Source organism: Myodes glareolus, chromosome 18 (assembly GCF_982192425.1).
Source record: "Myodes glareolus chromosome 18, mMyoGla1.1, whole genome shotgun sequence".
In the NCBI taxonomy this organism is placed as follows: Eukaryota; Metazoa; Chordata; class Mammalia; order Rodentia; family Cricetidae; genus Myodes; species Myodes glareolus.
In genome coordinates this window covers 44,901,807-44,921,389 of record NC_142043.1, presented here as the reverse complement: position 1 = coordinate 44,921,389, position 19,583 = coordinate 44,901,807, and the positions used below count along the sequence as shown (strand labels likewise).

At 39.6% G+C, this 19,583-nt stretch overlaps 1 protein-coding gene across 3 annotated transcripts in view; it reads right to left on the bottom strand.

Moving 5' to 3' along the window:
* The window catches only part of Ccdc138 (coiled-coil domain containing 138), an 83,887-nt gene that overhangs the window by 25,303 nt on the left and 39,001 nt on the right, over nucleotides 1-19,583 (bottom strand). For all 3 annotated transcript variants that reach the window (XM_048451760.3, XM_087898128.1, XM_048451759.3), the window contains exon 13: nucleotides 2,123-2,315. In XM_048451760.3, the coding sequence (XP_048307717.3) occupies nucleotides 2,123-2,315 (193 nt within the window). The remainder of the gene's footprint in view (nucleotides 1-2,122; nucleotides 2,316-19,583) is intronic.

Genomic DNA, 19,583 nt, shown 5'->3' with positions numbered 1-19,583 from the left:
AGAAACTTTTCACTGAATACTTGGCATAACTCTCAAATAAAACCATCTGTGGCTGTAATTCTCCTGAAGGGAAACTTTGCAACTACAAATTCAACTTCTATGCCGACACGGGCACTTTCAGATTAAGGGATTTGGCATTTTATATCTTTGAAATAATATCCCATTTCCTCAGAAGTGCTGTGTGCTGGCTTTAACTTAGCTAGCACACTCCTCCGCTCTCGAGCCCTGCTGAGTCACCCTCGTTTCTGCTGTCAGTGCTTCTCTTCCTTCTCTTCCTTCTTCCTCAGCCTCACTAGCGATGTACCAGCTTAGTAGTTTTCTCCAGAAAAGAGTTTTGGTCTTCACTGATTTTTCTCTATTATTTTTCATATTTTCACGAACTTCTGCTGAGTATAATCTTATATTTTTTTTATTTGCTTCACTGACCTCCCCTTTGTTCTAAAGGCATTCAGTGCCTTTGAATATTATTTTTGCCCCATCCCACAAAGTATGGAATGGTAGAAGGAGAAAACTAATTCCCACAGACTGTCTTCTGTGTGACAGTCATATGACCACATATGCACCTCCATTAATATAACAACAAAAATAAATTTATAAAAAGAATAAACATTACATTCATTCACTCAGTGGTTCTTAACCTGGGAGTTGCGACCTCTTCAAGGGTGTCATATACCAGATATCCTGCATATCAGATATTTATATTATGATTTATAACAGTAGCAAAACTACAAAAACGAAGTAACAATGAAATAATTTTATGGTTGGAGGCCACCACAACACAAAGAACTGTATTAACGGGGTTGTGGCATTATGAAGGGTGAGAACTGCTGCATTGGATAATATATATGCTGACATATGGCTTTGAATATTCTCCTTGATAACAGAGTACCTTTGAGACCCTAATTTTGACTTTACTTACCTCTTGTGAATATACATGTTTTTAGTGTGAGGTTATGGACTGCCTGCTAAAACTGTGTGTGTGTGTGTGTGTGTGTGTGTGTGTGTGTGTGTGTGTGTATAAAAGTTCTAAATCAGGTCTGTGGTGAATTTGATTCTCGGCTAATAACACCTTTTTAAAAGAGAGCTTTCAAGGTTATCACCTTACCTATTATTACAAGTTTGAGAATCATAACCATAAAGATCCAAATAATAAGCAAGAATTAAGTAAGATTCTGGTTTCAGGCCATCAGGAATGACTAAGCAGAAGACAGTGCAGAGGAAGAATCAAACCTTCTGCCACAGCCAGTGGGAAGACCCACTACTCTGAATGAGACAAGTCCGCACATAGGGATGGGAAAGAGAGATGGTATAGTTACTGGCATCGCTCCCTTTTAGGAAAAGTCTCTTTTAAACAATCCAGACAGAGTTAACTAGTTACAGTTATATTAAAAATATGCACTAACTACATTTAGCTCTAGCTGAGTGCTGCTTTTGCTCACTCACTGACTTATTTACTCTGTACACCAAGCACTGAGTGGGAAGACACATGGTAAGTCTCCCTCAGTAAGCTCCCAGGCCATGAAGGGCCGCTCCTGTATATGGCTCTGGAGCCACGCAGTCTCTAATGCCAACTAAACACCTGTGTTCCAGGGCAGAAACAGTTGTAATGATCCATAGCAAATGAGTATGGCCATCGGAAAAACTTTATCTACAAATCCAATGGTGGCCAAATATGCTCCGACAGGCTGTCTTTCCTGTTCCCTTCTCTAGTGGAAACGATATGACGTTAATTTATACAACAGATGCAAAGGTGGCAAAGGGCACATAGAAACATGATCTTAGAAAACCAACAAAAGTAGGGCATGAAGGACATGCCTTCAATCCCAACACTCAGGAAGCAGAGGCCAGCCTGGTCTACAGAGTGAGTTCCAGGACAACCAGGGCTACACAGAGAGAAACTGTCTCTACACAACAGATCAACAAAGCAAGTCTCAAGAGCTTACTGTCTTAAAGTCGGCAATTACAAGTAATAGTTTTCAAAATGTGCTGCTATTACAAGATAACTCAAAATCTCATTCTGAAAAGGTTGAACGTACCTGACTATAAAATGAATGCTTTATTATATAATATTCTCTCATAAATGTTTAACGAACATTACTCAGTGAACACTTTAGAAGCTTACCTTGAGTGACTGTTTTAAGGACAATAAGGGTTGATAAAAACCTCAGTGACAAGTTGGAGCTCTTGAAGAACGCTGCTGTCTTTGGTTTGTTCTCCACAGAATGCTCGACAGAATTATCCTGAGTTCCTTTAATTGTCACTCCTTTAAATATGTCTTCACCCAGTCTCCTCAATGTTGAGGTCATAGCTGAATGCTGTTAAATATATACACAATCATCTTTTTTAAAAAATACTTGACCAAATGTAAGCATTAAAGCAAATATTTATAAAAACAAACTTGAAAATATGCAAAATTAGAATTAAAACTATATAATTAAATTTTAAAAACCAAGTATGGACTTCTTTTCTTGAAATGGTTTCCTAAGAAACTAAAATCAGGTTAAATCTGGCATAGAGAAATATCAAAAGAAGAGAGCTGGACTCTGAGTTCACCGCTTTCCCTGCTGGAAGCCAGGCCAACCCAGGGTTTTCTCAGAGGCCCTGATGAAAAGATGAAGTCGGCAGGAAGCTCACCATGCAATGCTGCCTGCACGAAGGGAACACAGGGTATCTCAAGTGCAGCACAGATGGAGCACACAGTGGCCTGGAGAAAAGCCAGGTTCCCAGGAACCAAGGCCCTGCTTCAGCCCCAGACCAGACCTCGCCAAGACTGCCCCTGGGCAAGGATGCAGAAGTACTTGCTTCTTCATGTTTTCAGCTCAGTCTCACTGTAACTACCCCCAAGAAGAAAATATTGGGTCAGGATCATGGAAAAGTCCCACAGAATAAACTTTGATAAGAAAATGGACAAAACAGAAATAATGGTACAGAATAAAGTATTTCTATGTGGGATCTGATGTCTTCCACAGACTTTTTATGACTCGAACAAAAGGAAATCATTTCAAACTACTGAAAAGGAGAATGCTTAAGCAAGACCTAGAAATAACTTAAAAGTTTCTGTATTGGGACCTAATTCTTCCAGCCCTTCTCATTGATTTTCATAATGATTTTCCACATTCTTCATGAGGATTTGTAAATTGATTCCAAGCTTAGCACCAATAATGCAATATGGATAACACATTTGTACACGCAAAACTAGAAACAGATATTCTGCGATTTGGGGTATCAAATGATTGGGCAGTGCAATCAGATTTAAATGTATTGTAAATAAGATTTTAGTATTCCTGAGGAAAAGTATGTATTTTTAATAGCATGTGGAATGTTTCTATTTCCAAGTCTAAAATAATGAAAACTTGCATTATTCAAAATATTTTGAAAGCTGAGCAGTGGTGGCACATCCTTTGATCCCAACACTCAGAAGGCAGAGGCAGGTGCAGCTCTGTGAGTTCAAGGCCAGACAGCCAGAGTTGTTATACAGAGAAACCCTGTCTCCAAAAAAAAATAATAATAAGCAAAGTAAAATTACATAATGAAAACAGGGCCCCTATACCAAGAAGGCACAATAATCCTTAAAGTATATCCGTCAACCAATAAAGTTATAAAATATGAAACAGGCTGGAGAGGTATCCTGGCTGTTAAGATGTTAAGAGCAATGCCTGCTCTTGTACAGAACCCAGGTTTGGTTTCCAGCACCACATGGCAGCTCACAGCTGTCTCTAACTCCAGCTCCAGGGAGTCAGATTCCCTCTTCTGATCTCCATAGGCACTGCATGTAAGTAGGACATATGCACATCACACACAAAAACTTTTAAGTTAATTCTTCAATATGAGACAAAACCAGATGATAAGAGAGAAACACAATGTACAAGCTATAACATAACTTCAACACACTATCTTCAACTATTGATAGTAGAACTAGACTAAGCATCAGTGAGGACATACAACTTATAAAAACCAACAATTAACATGTATAAAACACCCCACTCACCTTCCTTAATTCCTCCCTTCCTCCTCAGGGCCATAAAATCACCCAGCTCAGCGAGCTTGCATGCTGGGACTAGGCTAGAAGTGCAACCCGACAGGAGGGAGGGAGTTCCTGTGTTTCAATAGCCTGCCAGTGAAAAAGTAGGCCCTGTGTCAGCTCAGCAAGAATCCTGGAAAAGCAAGGGGCATGATCCTCTAGCAGAACATTCATCATTGGGGTGAGTTTGCTCCTGACCCACGGCAGAAGCCCGGCAAAGAGAAGCTCAGACATTCCCCGTCCCCCTTGACTCCCTGGTCACTCTGCAGGGGCTAAGCCCTCTCACCTCCTAGACCATCCCACCTTTCACCCAGGAACCCCTTCCTTTATTCCTCCCTTTCTCCTCGGGGCCATAAAATCACCCAGCTCTGCCAGCTTGCAGGCTGGGACTGGGCTGGAAGTGCAACCTGGCAGGAGGGAGTTCCTGTGTTTCAATAGCCTGCCAGTGGAAAGGGAGGCCCTGTGTCAGCTCAGCAAGATTCCTGGCCAGCAAGGGGCGCTGATCTTCTAGGAGAAGATTCATCAGAGGGGGGAACCTGACCCGGTACCAGAAGATCCATTAGAGAACATTTGAAGGAAGAGATGGGCAGACGCCAAGGCAGGAATTCCTCCAACAATCTGAAAAACAACATGAAAACACCAGATCCCAGCGACCCTACAACAGAGGGACTTGAAGAATCCAGAAGAAGTGGAAAAAAGTGCCATTATGAAAGCAATAGAGTCCCTTAAACAGGATATGAATAACTCCCTTAAAGAAATGGATGAGAAGTATAACAAAAAGTTTGAAGAAATGAGTAAAGAAATGGATGAGAAGTGTAACAAAAAGTTTGAAGAAATTAGTAAATCCATAAATGATACCCTGGGAAACCAAGAAAAAACAATCAAAAACAGGTAATGGAAACAGTTCAAGAAATGAAAACTGAAATGGAGGCAATGAAGAAAACACAAACCGAGGGCCGGCGAGATATGGAATATCTAGGTAAACGAACAGAGACTACAGAATCAAGCATAACCAATAGAATACAAGAGATAGAAGAAAGAATATCAGATTCTGAAGACCCCATAGAGAAAATAAATGCTCTGATCAAAGAAAACAGCAAATCCAACAAATTCTCATTACAAAACATTCAAGAAATCTGGGACATAAAAAAAAGACCAAACCTAAGAATAATAGGAGTAAAAGAAGGAGAAGAATTGTGGATCAAATGCCCAGAAAATATATTCAACAAAATTATAGAAGAAAACTTTCCCAACCTAAAGAATGATATTCCTATGAAGGTTCAAGAAGCATACAGAACACCGAATGGACTGGATCAAAAAAAATCATCCCCTCGCCATATAATAATCAAAACACAAAACATACAGATTAAAAAAAGAATATTAAGAACTGCAAAGGAAAAAGGTCAAGTAACATATAAAGGTAAACCTACCAGACTTACACTGGTCGTCTCTATGGAAACCATAAAAGCCAGAAGGTCCTGGATAGAGGTACTGCAGAAACTAAGAGACAATGGATGCAAGCCCAGACTACTATACTCAGCCAAGCTATCGTTCACTATCAATGGAGAAAACAAAATATCAGGATAAAAACAAATTTAAACAATACGTAGCCACAAATCCAGCCTTACAGAAAGTAATAGAAGGAAAATTGCAACCCAAGGAATCTAACATTGCCAACACTGCCTACAATAACTCAGACATCTAGCAACCCTTCACAAGCACAACTCAAAGAAGGAAAACACACAAACTCTACTACACAGAAATAAATAAATAAATAAACAAATAAATAAATAAATAAATAACCAGAGTTAACAACTACTGCTCATTAATATCACTTAATATCAACGGACTCAACTCACCTATAAAAAGGCACAGACTAAGAGATAGGATATGAAAACAGGATCCAACATTCTGCTGTTTACAAGAAACACACCTCAACCACAAAGACAGACATCTACTCAGAGTAAAGGGTTGGGAAAAGGTTTTTCAAGCAAATGGACCTAAGAAACAAGCGGGTATGGCCATTCTAATTTCCAACAAAATTGACTTCAAACTAAAATCAATCAGAAGAGATGGAGACGGACATTTTATACTCATAACAGGAACAATTCATCAGGAGGAAGTCTCAATCCTGAATATCTATGCCCCTAATATAAGCACCCACTTATGTAAAAGAAAAACTTCTAGAACTCAAGGCAGTCATCGAACCACACACACTAATAGTAGGAGACTTCAACACACCTCTCTCACCAATGGACAGGTCAAGCAGACAGAAACCTAACAGAGAATTAAGAGAATTACTAGAGGTAATGAATCAAATGGACTTAACAGATAACTATAGAACATTCCACCCAAATAGGAAAGAATATACCTTCTTCTCTGCAGCTAATGGAAGCTTCTCGAAAATTGACCACATACTTGGTAACAAAACAAACTTCCAGAGATACAAAAAAATATTAGTAACCACCTGTGTCTTCTCAGATCACCATGGAATAAAGTTAGAATTCAACAACAATTCTAACCCCAGAAAGCCTACAAACTCATGGAAGCTGAACAGTCAACTACTGAATCACCCCTGGGCCAAGAAAGAAATAAAGAAAGATTAAAGTCTTCCTTGAATTTAATGAAAATAAAGACACAACATACTCAAACCTATGGGACACAATGAAAGCAGTGCTAAGAGGAAAGTTCATAGCACTAAGTGCCCAATTAAAGAAAACGGAGAAAGCACACATTGGAGACTTAACAGCACACCTGAAAGCTCTGGAAAAAAAAAAAGCAGACTCACCCAGGAGGAGTAGAAGACTGGAAATAATCAAACTGAGGGCTGAAATCAACAAAATAGAAACACAGAAAACAATCCAAAGAATCAATGAAACAAAAAGCTGGTTCTTGGAGAAAAATCAACAAGATTGACAAACCCCTAGCCAAACTAATCAAACAGCAGAGAGAGAACACACAAATTAATAAGATCAGAAATGAAAAGGGGGACATAATCGCAGACACAGAGGAAATTCAGAGAATCATTAGCTCTTACTACAAAAGCCTATATGCTACAAAATTGGAAAATGTACAAGAAATGGACTTGTTTTTAGATAAGTACCATTTACCAAAGTTAAATCAAGACCAGGTGAACAATCTAAATAGACCTGTTAGTAGCAAAGAAATAAAAGCTGTTATCAAAATCCTCCCTACCAAAAAAAGCCCAGGACCAGATGGTTTCAATGCAGAATTCTACCAGAACTTCCAAGAAGAGATAATACCTATACTTCTTAATGTATTTCACAATATAGAAACAGGAGAGTCATTGCCAAATTCTTTTTATGAAGCTACAGTTACCCTGATACCAAAACCACACAAAGACACAACCAAGAAAGAGAATTACAGGCCAATCTCACTCATGAACATCGATGCAAAAATCCTCAACAAAATAGTGGCAAACTGAATCCAAGAACACATTAGAAAAATTATCCATTATGATCAAGTAGGCTTCATCCCAGAGATGCAGGGCTGGTTCAATATACGCAAATCTATCAATGTAATCCATCATATAAATAAACTGAAAGAAAAAAAAATATGATCATTTCATTAGATGCTGAAAAAGCATTTGACAAAATTCAACACCCCTTTATGATTAAGCTGTTGAAGAGATTGGGGATACAAGGATCATACAGCAAGCCGACAGCTAACATCAAACTGAATGGAAAGAAACTCAAAGCCATTTCACTAAAATCAGGAACACGACAAGGCTGTCCACTCTCACCATACCTCTTCAATATAGTGCTTGAAGTTCTAGCAATAGCAATAAGACAACATAAGGGGATTAAGGGGATTCGAATTGGAAAGTAAGAAGTTAAACTCTCGTTATTTGCAGATGATATGATAGTGTACATAAGTGACCCCAAAAACTCTACCAAAGAACTCCTACAGCTGATAAACACCTTTAGTAATGTGGCAGGGTACAAGACCAACTCCAAAAAATCAATTGCCCTCCTATACACAAAGGATAAAGAAGCAGGGAGGGAAATCAGAGAAACTTCACCTTTCACAATAGCCACAAATAGCATTAAATATCTCGGGATAACTCTAACCAAGGAAGTGAAAGACCTATTTGACAAGAACTTTAAGTCTTTGAAGAAAGAAATTGAGGAGCATACCAGAAAATGGAAAGATCTCCCTTGCTCTTGGATTGGGAGAATCAACATAGTAAAAATGGCAGTTCTACCAAAAGCAATCTATAGATTCAATGCAATCCCCATCAAAATCCCATCAAAATTCTTCACAGACCTTGAGAGGACAATAATCAACTTTATATGGAAAAACAAAAACACCCAGGATAGCCAAAACAATCTTATACAATAAAGGAACTTCTGGAGGCATTACCATCCCTGACTTCAAACTCTATTACAGAGCTACAGTATTGAAAACAGCTTGGTATTGGCATAAGAACAGAGAAGTCGACCTATGGAATCGAATAGAAGACCCAGATATTAACCCACAAACCTATGAACACCTGATTTTCGACAAGGGAGCTAAAGGTATGCAATGGAAGGAAAGCATCTTTAACAAATGGTGCTGGCATAACTGGATGTCAACCTGTAGAAGAATGAAGTAGATCAATATCTATCACCATGCACAAAACTTAAGTCCAAATGGATTAAAGACCTCAACACTAATCTGGCCACTTTGAACCCGATAGAAGAGAAAGTGGGAAGTAGTCTACAAGACATAGGCACAGGAGACCACTTCCTAGGTAGAACCGCAGTAGCACAGACAATAAGAGAATCAATGAATAAATGGGACCTCCTGAAACTGAGAAGCTTCTGTAAAGCAAAGGACACTGTCAGTAAGACAAAATGGCTACCTTCTGACTGGGAGAAGATCTTCACCAACCCCTCATCAGACAAAGGTCTGATCTCCAAAATATACAAAGAACTCAAGAAACTAGACACTAAAACTCTAATTAACCCAATTAAAAAATGGGGTACTGAACCGAACAGAGAATTCTCAACAGAACTTCGAATGGCCAAAAGACACTTAAGGTCATGCTCAACATCCTTAGCGATCAGGGAAATGCAAATCAAAACAACTTTGAGATACCATCTTACACCTGTCAGAATGGCTAAACTCAAAAACACCAATGATAGCCTATGCTGGAGAGGATGTGGAGTGAGGGGAACACTCATCCATTGTTGGTGGGAATGCAAACTTGTGCAGCCACTGTGGAAATCAGTGTGGTGGTTTCTCAGGAAACTGGGAGTCAACCTCCCTCAGGACCCAGCAATTCCACTCTTGGGAATATACCCAAGAGATGCCCTAACATACTACAAAAGCATTTGTTCAACTATGTTCATAGCAGCACTATTTGTAATAGCCAGAACCTGGAAACAACCTAGGTGCCCCTCAATAGAAGAATGGTTAAAAACAATGACATCTTGAATTTTGCATGAAAATGGATGGAAATAGAAAACGCTTTACTGAGTGAGGTAACCCAGACCCAAAAAGAAGAATATGGTATGTACTCACTCATAAGTGGATTCTAGCCATAGTTAAAGGTCTTTGAGCCTATAATTCGTGATCCTAGAGAAGCTAAATAAGGTCAACCTGAAGAAAATCATATAGTTATCCTTTTGGATATTGGAAGTAGACAAGATTGCCAGACAAATTTGGGTGCACGGGGGGGGGGGGGTGGGGGTGGAAGTAAGGAGAGATGGTTAGAGAGAAGGGAGAAGGGGAGGATGGGGCATAGCTTGGGGGAATGGGATGGGGAGAGGGAGGAAGGATGGATATGGGAGCAGGGAAGTGCTGTGGGAGTTCCTTCAGCTCCTTCAGCCAATCGCCGCTGAGTTACCAGCCCATTGGGGCGTGGTCTCTCTCCCTTTAAAAAAAGCAACGGCTGTCCTCCACTCTGTCTTTGTCTTCCGGCTCCGTTTCCGGCCCCTGGACTCCTTTCCTGTTCGCGCGGAGGGGCTGTTGTCTGGGACGGTAATCTGTAAGTTTTTTCCCCTTTGAATAAATAACCATTCTATTAATCATAATTCCAAACTGGTGTGGGATTGTCTGTGACTTACGCCTTCATCTGGCGCCCCACGTTTGGTTGTAGAACCCCCCCTTCCCCTCCACTCAACTGCTTGCTACCAGCTCGGCTAGTCACGAGACCTCCCTCAGCTGCGGCCTGTGCCCTGTATGTGGAGCCAGCAGTTCAATTAAACCCCACGCCTCCCAAGCTCCACAGGCTCGGGACAATCTCTGCAAGCCTGGTTTGCTCTTTTCTGAGTTGTTTTTAAATTTCCCTTGTAAGTGCGGTGCTTTAGTGGCGTGAATCAGAACGACTCGGTCACGTGGAGGCATACGCGGCTTCCGGGTTGCTCTTTTCTACCCCTGGATTCTGGGTTTCTGGTTCCGTGTATGGAATTGATTTAATTAAACTTTCTTTCTTGAGCAACTTATATTTCCTAGTTTTTAACAAATACTAAGGCAGACACTGAAACAGGACCTGTTTAAGTCACCTTTGCAGTGGTTCTAGTCGCAACTTGGCAACAGCGCCGCCAACTAGACAAGAGGTAATATGGCAGTTTTTGTTTCCAACGCCAATTTTACTGTTTTCTTTATTAATACAATGGATTATGTGATGCAAGGTTTATATGACTATGGGAATATATTAATTTACTTGTTACTAGGTTTCAGTTTTCTTTTCAATATTTTATCATTAAGAAAGATACGATTTTTACGGACTAATATTGAACAACTAGTTGAAAGGATTAAAATTATTGAAAATCAGGGGTTATCTGAACAAGTGGATACTATGATAGACAAAATTGACTCCATGTCCAAGGGTACTAGGAAGTTACCTGAAAGGGTACAGGCTGTTGAATTTGACGTTCAGATGTTACCACAAAGTTTTGATAAGGTAACAGATAGAATGAACCTCCAGAATGGGAACCAAAAAACTGATACCTTAGTGAAATTACTAGAAACACGGGTAGGTCAGGAGATTCAGGATTTAAGGGATACAATGATAAAAAGATTAGAAATGATTGAAGAAACTATTGGAGCTGGTGAACAGAGTAAGAAGGCACAAGGACAGGATACAATGCCACCACCAGCTGTTAGAACTGGCTTACCCAGGGTCCTAACAACATACCCTGTAATTTATTCTGACAAAGGGTTAACTTCCAAAGGCTCAAAGGGAGTTAAAGAAGCTAGATGGACACCAATAGCAATGAATGATTTAAAAGAAATTAAGCAAGCTGTCGTTAACTTTGGCTTGCACTCTGCATTTGTTAAGGAAATGATAAGGACTTGGGCTTCTAATGTCAGAGCTACCCCCCATGATTTCTCTCAGCTAGTGTCTGCAGTTTTAGATGATGGGCCTTCCTTGATGTTTGGAATTTATTTCAGAGAAGAATCCAAACATATGGAACAGCAAGGAAGAGCAAAAGGTGTGGAGGTTTCCCAAGATCAAATTCTTGGTGTAGGAGCATATGCTGATCCACAGGTCCAAGCTCTTTATGATGAAGAAGTGCTGTCCTTATGTCACAAAGCAGCCTTGAATGCTTTGAATAGAATACAAGATCCAGCAAAAAGGGTCGAATCATATACCAGGGTTAGGCAGGGACAGAGAGAACCCTTTACTGACTTTGTGCAAAGATTAATTAAGGCTCTGGACATAGGGGTAACAGACCCAGAAGCTAGACGAATACTTCTTGAATCTCTAGCTTTTGAAAATGCAAATACTGAATGTAAAAAGATAATTGGGCCTTTAAGATCTAGATCAGCACCAATGGAAGAATGGATACAGCATACAATGAATGTTGAGATGTTTAGCTATAATGATGAATCCTGGGTAGGAGAAGCGATTTCCAAAGCTATGAGGAGACATCAAACTACCAGGTGTTTTAATTGTGGTAAATTAGGACATCTGAAAAGGGATTGCAGGCAAAGAAATCCTAGGAATAATATCTCCTCTGGGAATGACAAAAGTAGGAGATCTCAGCCTTCAGGTATATGCAGGAGATGCGGTAAAGGCCGACATTGGTCCAACGAATGCAGGTCAACAACAGACAGACAAGGCAACCTGATACCATCGGGAAACTCCTTGAGGGGCCTCTCGCAGGCCCCCAAGCCAAAAGTGGCCCAGTCATTCCCAGTTACAGTCGAAAATGTGTCTCACCAAGAAAATTAAAAACTCCAATGTCTGCCATAAAAAGTAATACTGGTCTAAATGATGAATTACATGTGGAGAATGAGTCAAAAAATTCAGGAGGACAGAGTAAACGTATATTTTGGCAAACGTATATTAACGATCAAAGACCAAAGCTAAGAGTCTGTATAAATGGCATTTTTATTGAAGGCTTATTAGACACAGGTGCGGATGTAAGTATAACTACTCCAGAATCCTGGCATCCGAATTGGCCTCTTCATGAGGTAGATGTTCAGTTCCTGGGAATTGGAACCCTATCTCGTGTAAAACAAAGCACAAGATGGGTGGAATGCATAGGGCCTGAAGGGCAAATAGGAAGATTAAGGCCATATATAGCAAATATTGCAATAAATTTATGGGGCCGTGACCTGCTACAGCAATGGAATACCCAGATTAACATTCCTGTAGTTCCAGGAACTCACAATTCTGGGAAGGATATAATGAGGTATTATGGAAAAAGGTCACCAGCCATTCAGGCTGTACAAGAACACACAGCCAATAGCAAACCTTTAGAGGTACCAACAGCCCTACCTTTAAAATGGCTAACTGAGAAGCCAATATGGATCAAGCAGTGGCCTCTAGCTGAAGATAAGTTACAGGCTTTGGAACAGCTGGTACAAGAGCAACTAGATGCTAACCATATTGAAGAATCAACCAGCCCTTGGAATTCTCCTGTGTTTGTTGTAAAAAAGAAATCTGGTAAATGGAGAATGGTGACAGATCTAAGAGCTGTCAACAAGGTAATTCAGCCTATGGGTCCGCTACAATCTGGAATTCCTTTGCCTTCTCTATTACCAAGAGGATGGCCTCTTATAGTTATTGATTTGAAAGATTGTTTTTTCACTATACCTTTGCAAAAAATGGATAGAGAAAAATTTGCCTTCACAGTGCCTACTTATAATAATTCTCAGCCTACTAGGAGATATCAATGGACTGTCCTCCCACAGGGGATGCTCAATAGTCCCACATTGTGTCAATATTTTGTTAATAAGCCACTGGAAATAATTCGTAAGCAATTTCCCAAGTCCATAATTTATCATTACATGGATGACATTTTATTATCTGATTCAAATAAAGATATTTTGGAAAGTATGTTTGAAGAAGTAAAGAAAGTCTTGCCTAGGTGGGGATTACAAATTGCCCCTGAAAAGATTCAAAGAGGAGATTCTATTAATTACCTAGGCTACAGAATAGGGTTAGAGAAAATTCGAACACAAAAGGCACAAATTAGGAGAGACCGGTTACGGACTCTTAATGACTTCCAAAGATTGTTAGGAGATATTTCCAGTCTACGACCAGCTGTTGGGATAACACCTGATCTAACAGTTCATTTAAACAAAACCTTAGATGGTGATAAGGATTTGAATAGTCCCAGAAAATTGACAGTTGAAGCAGAAAAGGAACTGACAATGATTGAGGAAAAATTACAGGAGGCACATGTGGATAGGGTCAACCCGAATCTTAGTTCCATCCTAGTCATACTGCCTTCCAGAATTTCTCCTACAGGGATTTTAATGCAGAGGGAAGATATTATTTTAGAGTGGATATTTATACCTCATAAACCAAGTAAAAAATTAAAAACTTATGTAGAAAAGGTTTCAGAATTAATTATAAAAGGTAAACTGAGACTTCGTCAACTAGCAGGTATAGACCCAGCAGAAATTATAGTGCCTTTTACTACTGAGGAAATAAAGTTATGGGAAGATAATGAACCATGGCAAAGAGCTTGTGCTAATTTTTTGGGAGAAATTAGCAGCAACTATCCCAAAAGTGATAGACTTAACCTCATAAAGAGAACTTCTTGGATTCTTCCTAGAATTGTACGTGATGCTCCAATAACTGGAGCTCGGACATTTTATACCGATGCAAATAAATCAGGGAAAGCAGGTTATAAATCGGAAGAATTGAGTAAGGTGGAACAAAGCCCTTATAATTCTGTCCAGAAGGCAGAATTATATGCCATTCTTATGGTGCTAAGGGATTTTAAAGAACCTCTTAATATAGTTACAGATTCACAATATGCAGAAAGAGTTATCTTGCATATTGAAACCGCTGAATTCATACCAGATGACACAGAGTTGACTTCATTGTTTATCGAGGTACAGGACATAATTAGGAATAGGCTTTGTCCAATGTACATAACACACATCCGGTCCCATACCGGTCTGCCTGGGCCTCTAGCACAAGGTAACGCTGAAATTGACCAATTATTGATTGGAAGCGTTCTGCAGGCCTCAGAATTTCATAAAAAACATCATGTCAATAGTAAAGGCTTAAAGAAAGAGTTTTCCATTACATGGCAACAAGCTAAGGACATTATAAAGAGATGTCCTACTTGTTCTTTCTATAATCAAACACCGTTGCCTGCAGGGAGTAACCCAAAGGGTACTCAAAGGAATGAAATCTGGCAGATGGATGTGTTCCACTTTATGGAATTTGGTAAATTAAAATATGTACACCACACCATAGACACGTATTCAGGTTTTCAATGGGCAACTGCCCTGAGCTCAGAAAAGGCTGATTCGGTAATCACACATTTATTGGAAGTTATGGCCATCATGGGTATACCTGCACAAATAAAGACAGACAATGGTCCAGCATATGTATCTAAGAAAATGAAACGCTTCTTTGCTTATTATAATATAAAACACGTTACAGGTATACCAAATAATCCTACAGGTCAGGCAGTTATAGAAAGATCAAATCGTACTATAAAGGATATGCTAAACAAACAGAAAGGGATGAAAGATACCCCCAGAAATAGATTGCATAATGCTTTATTAACCTTGAATTTTCTTAATGCTAATGAGAAAGGAACAACAGCAGCAGAGAGGCATTGGATAATGGAAAAAACTTCTGAACTAAACCAACCTGTTTATTTCAAAGACGTGCTGACCTCTCAATGGAAGCCAGGAGATGTGCTACGTTGGGGAAGGGGTTTTGCTCTTGTTTCCACAGGAGAAGAAAAATTGTGGATACCATAAAAATTAATAAAGGTTCGATTTGAAGAGGAGAAACCTCTTGGAAAGGAGAAATGACAGCATCTACAATGATGATAACCGTACAGGTGGTAAGAAAAGCATATAGAATGGGGGCAGGGTTCTGTTCTTATCTCCACAGGAAAACACTGATCTTTGAAAAGTTCAAGGGACCCTGGATATTTGAATACTGACAGATGGAAAATAACGGCCCAATAGGGACTATCAAGAAAACTGAATAGGTTCTGTAAGTACCATATACTAAATCATATTTCTAAATTTATAGAGCTGGTTTTAGAGTTGGACTCTGGCTCAGTCCCTCTCTAATTCCAAGCCTGTTGTTTAAAGAAAAACCCAGAGTTTCTGGAGTTTCTGTCTCATGTCAAGAGCCATGATATGGGACAGAAAGAAATATGAGTTTAGAAAACATCTTTACTTTTCTTCATATCTATCATACCTTCATTAAATATATCTATCATGTCTCTCATTGAATATAGGTATTCATGTATATGTCTATATAATTAATGTTTAAGTTTTCCACAATGAACAATGAGTTTTTCCTACAGTGACATTTGAAGTTTCCAGGAAGAAGATGAGGCCCCATAACAACAACTCCACCTGGTTGATATGACGTCATGATACTGATAGCGCTACTACAAGACCTGTTTTGGGTACCAGCTGCACAAGACGGTTCCAACGTGCTGAAATGGTGCACATCTTGTACAACATTCTGGCCAGACCTCCACAAAATACTCAGAGACTATTTGCAATTTTAAAAGACATTGATCTTGAAATTTAACCATCATTTTACTTTCACAGGATCCCCCAGAAAGAACGTCGCCCCCATGACAGCTGGAAGTAATTCTAGAGAACGACGTCCCCTCTCCCAGTAAAGTTTGTCCTTGGGTTTAGGGACATCATTTAGGGGTTGGTTATAATTAGTATACGGTTGAGGGTTGGGGGAGGAATTTTATAAGCACAGGAATCTTAAAAAAAAAAAAAGAGGGATAATTGGATTATGGGATAAATAGATTTGTACTTGTGAGTTATTGCTTTTAGACAAACATATTGGTATCGATTCTTATATATTGATACAAAGTTAAATTATGTTGACTATTTTATGCATGCATGCTTCATGCTTCTACCTCTGTTTAAAACATTTTTATGTATTTGTATATATATATTGTATTGATATATGTATATTTACCATATTGCATTGTACACTTCTACCTCTGATTAAGATACTTATATATTGTTTATGTGTTGATATATATATTTACCATATTGCAATGTATACTTGCACATTGTTTATATTTGGAAGTCACATTGTCCTCATTTATTGCACAGTTGTTTATTATCTCAGTTTTTAAGTTAGATAGATATTGAGAATTATATAGATCAACAGTCATCTAAGTTTGTCATTTATAATTAGACTAATCAGGTTCTTTAGATATATAGAGATTATATTCAGTATAGATAGATAATCTTCAACCTCTTCAAAGAGCTGTAGAAAATGGCCTTTAATCTAATTCAGAGTTCTATGGTAGGGAGACACAATCACTCCTGGCAACACTGATCTATGCCCGAGAGAATGTTGAGCACCAAAGACACTCCACCTGGAGCCTTTCTTCTTGGCAGAACTGGCCTTTGGGTAAAGAAATGCTCATACCTCAACTACTGACAGAGTTACAGAATATCCGTAAATGGATAAAACAAGACTGTCATATCCTGCCAAGACAGGGTAAGATAGTTTTGAAGTTTCTTGCCTTTGAAAATGGTATGTCAGTTACATCAGGCCTTAGCCAAAGTTGGTTGCTTCAACGCTGCAAATGTGACTTTGGGTGTTTGTCCAGGTAGCCAGTTGTCTCTGCGATTTGGTACATGTTCTGGAAGTTGTTTGATTGCACTTCCTAATTACTCAGATAACATTATTTCCCTTCTCAGATCTTCGATGGGATTGAAGATTATATAAATGTAGTTACTTTCCTTTCATGACTTGGCCAAGTTATTTGTTATACAAGACTTAAGCTAGTTAGAATAGGATATTTGTATTTATTGTATATAATTTCGTAGGTTTGTACTTATTGTATATAATTGCGTAGTAGGCTTAGAACTCTCTTACTTAAACAAAAGGGGGAGATGCTGTGGGAGTTCCTTCAGCTCCTTCAGCCAATCGCCGCTGAGTTACCAGCCCATTGGGGCGTGGTCTCTCTCCCTTTAAAAAAAGCAACGGCTGTCCTCCACTCTGTCTTTGTCTTCCGGCTCCGTTTCCGGCCCCTGGACTCCTTTCCTGTTCACGCGGAGGGGCTGTTGTCTGGGACGGTAATCTGTAAGTTTTTTCCCCTTTGAATAAATAACCATTCTATTAATCATAATTCCAAACTGGTGTGGGATTGTCTGTGACTTACGCCTTCAGGGAAGTATATATCTCAACTAAGGGAGCCATTTTAGGGTTTGCAAGAGACTTGATTCTTGATTCTGGGTTTCCAGGTCCAAGGAGAGGTCCCCAGATTGTTCCCTGGGCAGCAGAGGAGTGGGTGCCTGAACTGGCCTTGGCCCATAACCATACTGATGAATATTTTGTATATCACCATAGAACCTTCATCTGGCGATGGATGGAGATAGAGACAGAGACCCACATTGGAACACAGGACTTAATTCCCTAGGTCCATATGAAAAGCAGAAGGAGGGAGAACGTGAGCAAGGAAGTCAGGATCAGAGGGAACCTTCATCCGACGATAGATGGAGATTGAGACAGAGCCCCACATTGGAGCACTGGACTGAGACCTCAAGGTCCAAATGAGGAGCAGAAGGAGGGAGAACATGAACAAGGAAGTCAGGACCGCGAGGGAGGCAATCACCCACTGATACAAGGGGACTGATCTAATGAGAACTCACCAAGGCCAGCTGGACTGGGACTGAATGAGCATGTGATCAAACCGGGTTCTCTGAATGTGGCTGACATGGGGGCTGTCTGAGAAGCCATTGATAATGGCATTGGGACTGCTTTCGTCTGCATGTACTGACTTTTTGGGATCCTAGTCTGTTTGGATGCTCACCTTCCTAGACCTGGAGGGAGGGGGAGAGGAACTTGAACTTCCCACAGGGCAGGAGACCCTGACTGCTCTTAGGACTGGAGAGGGAGGAGGAGAGGGAGTGAGGGGAATGGGAGGGTACTGGGAGGAGGGGAGGAAGTGGAAATTTTTATAAATTATTAATAATAAAAATAAATAAATAAAAACACCCCACTCAACAACAGAACAACTTCAACAATACAGCCACATTAGCAAAACAAAACCAGAAAGAACTAAAGCAAACTTCTAAATAACACATACAGCAGAGAGGAAGTTCCAAGGGAATTAACAAACTAGTAAGGAGGTGTAAACAAAGGGCCTGGAGAGCTAGCACAGCAGTGTGAGCCTCTGCTGCTCTGCAGGACTGCAGTCAGATCCCAGCACCTCAGCCAGGCAGCTCACAACTGCTTCCTTTTTTTTTAAATTTTTTTTTATTGAGCTAAATATTTTTCTCCACTCCCTTCCTTGCCCTCCCCCCACTAGTTCCCCATGCTCCCAATTTACTCAGGAGATCTTGTCTTTTTCTACTTCCCATGTAGATTAGATCCATGTATGTCTCTCTTAGGGTCCTCTTTGTTGTCTAGGTTCTCTGGGATTGTGTAGGCTGGTTTGTCTTTGCTTTATGTTTAAAAGCCATTTATAAGTGAATACATGTGATAATTGTTTTTCTGTGTCTGTGTTACCTCACTCAAAATAATGTTTTCTAGATCCATCCATTTGCCTGCAAATTTCAAGATGTCATTATTTTTTTCTGCTGTGTAGTACTTCATTGTGTAAATGTACTACATTTTCCTTACCCATTCTTTGGTCGAGGGGCATTTAGGTTGTTTCCAGGTTCTGGCTATGACAAACAATGCTGCTATGAACATAGATGAGCACATGTCCTTGTGGTAAGATTGAGCATCCTTTCTTTGGGTATATACCCAAAAGTTACAGTATTGCTGGGTCTTGAGGTAGATTGTTTCCTAATTTTCTGAAAAATCACCATACTGATATCAAAAGTAGCTGTACCAGTTTGTACTCCCACCAGCAATGCAGGAGTGTTTCCTTTACCCTAAATCTTTTCCAGCATAAGTTTCATCAGTGCTTTTGATCTCGGCCATTCTTACAGGTGTAAGATGGAATCTCAGAGTTGTTTTGGTTTGCATTTCCCTGATGGCAAAGGATATCAAGCATTTTCTAAAGTTTCTTTCAGCCATTTTGGATTCCTCTGTTGAGAGTTCTCTGTTAAGGTCTGTACTCCATTTTTTTTTATATTGAATATTTGTTCTTTTGATGACCAATTTCTTAAGTTCTTTGTATATTTT